Here is a 577-nt window from a genome sequence, read left to right as displayed (position 1 = left end):
ACCTCCTCGGTGGGGATCATCCTGCCGCGGAGCGCCGGAGCCGCGCTTCCCCGTTCAATCCCACCGCAGACACCCGCTTCCGCGCCGCGTCACTGCCGCGCCGCCATCTTGAGAGCGGCAAGGCACACTGAGCAGGCGCAGAACCAGCCAAGCGCTATCTGCAGAGTGGCGTCCATTTAAGTGAGGGACGGAAAGGCGCTGGCCGTGCGACGCATGCGTAGTTTTCCCGGAGGCGAATATGCGCGTGCGCATTGTTCTGCGTGGCGGCCATTTTGTGAGTGGCGGGAGCGTTTTTTTTCGTTGAACGTGGTGTGGCGGGTCTTCTTGTTTCTGTCAGGGCAGGGCTGCCTCCACAACCCCGCCATCCCCACTACGGCCTGGCCCGGCCTAAGTCCTCCAAAGCCAAAATCAGCGACGTCCCCAGAGGACACGGTGTTCTGAGGGAGCTCCAAAGCCACACAGCTGTTCTCCTGCCAAGCTGCTGGGGTGGTCAGGGTCAGGCTGGTTGTCCCAAAAGTGGGGTTGTTTCATTGCCTTCACAGACCTTCAACAAAGCAGACTATCATTCAGTCTGGGG

General features: G+C 61.0%; 1 protein-coding gene across 1 annotated transcript in view; it reads right to left on the bottom strand.

The window, feature by feature from the left end:
- EXOC7 (exocyst complex component 7) overlaps positions 1 to 20 on the bottom strand; it is a 22438-nt gene extending 22418 nt beyond the window's left edge. The window contains 1 exon segment of the mRNA XM_010156653.1: positions 2 to 20. Coding sequence (XP_010154955.1) covers positions 2 to 20 — 19 coding nt within the window.
- Positions 21 to 577: the final 557 nt, after the last annotated feature.

Source organism: Eurypyga helias, unplaced genomic scaffold, assembly GCF_000690775.1.
Source record: "Eurypyga helias isolate BGI_N326 unplaced genomic scaffold, ASM69077v1 scaffold20468, whole genome shotgun sequence".
Lineage (NCBI taxonomy): Eukaryota > Metazoa > Chordata > Aves > Eurypygiformes > Eurypygidae > Eurypyga > Eurypyga helias.
This window is presented reverse-complemented; position numbering and strand designations above follow the sequence as displayed.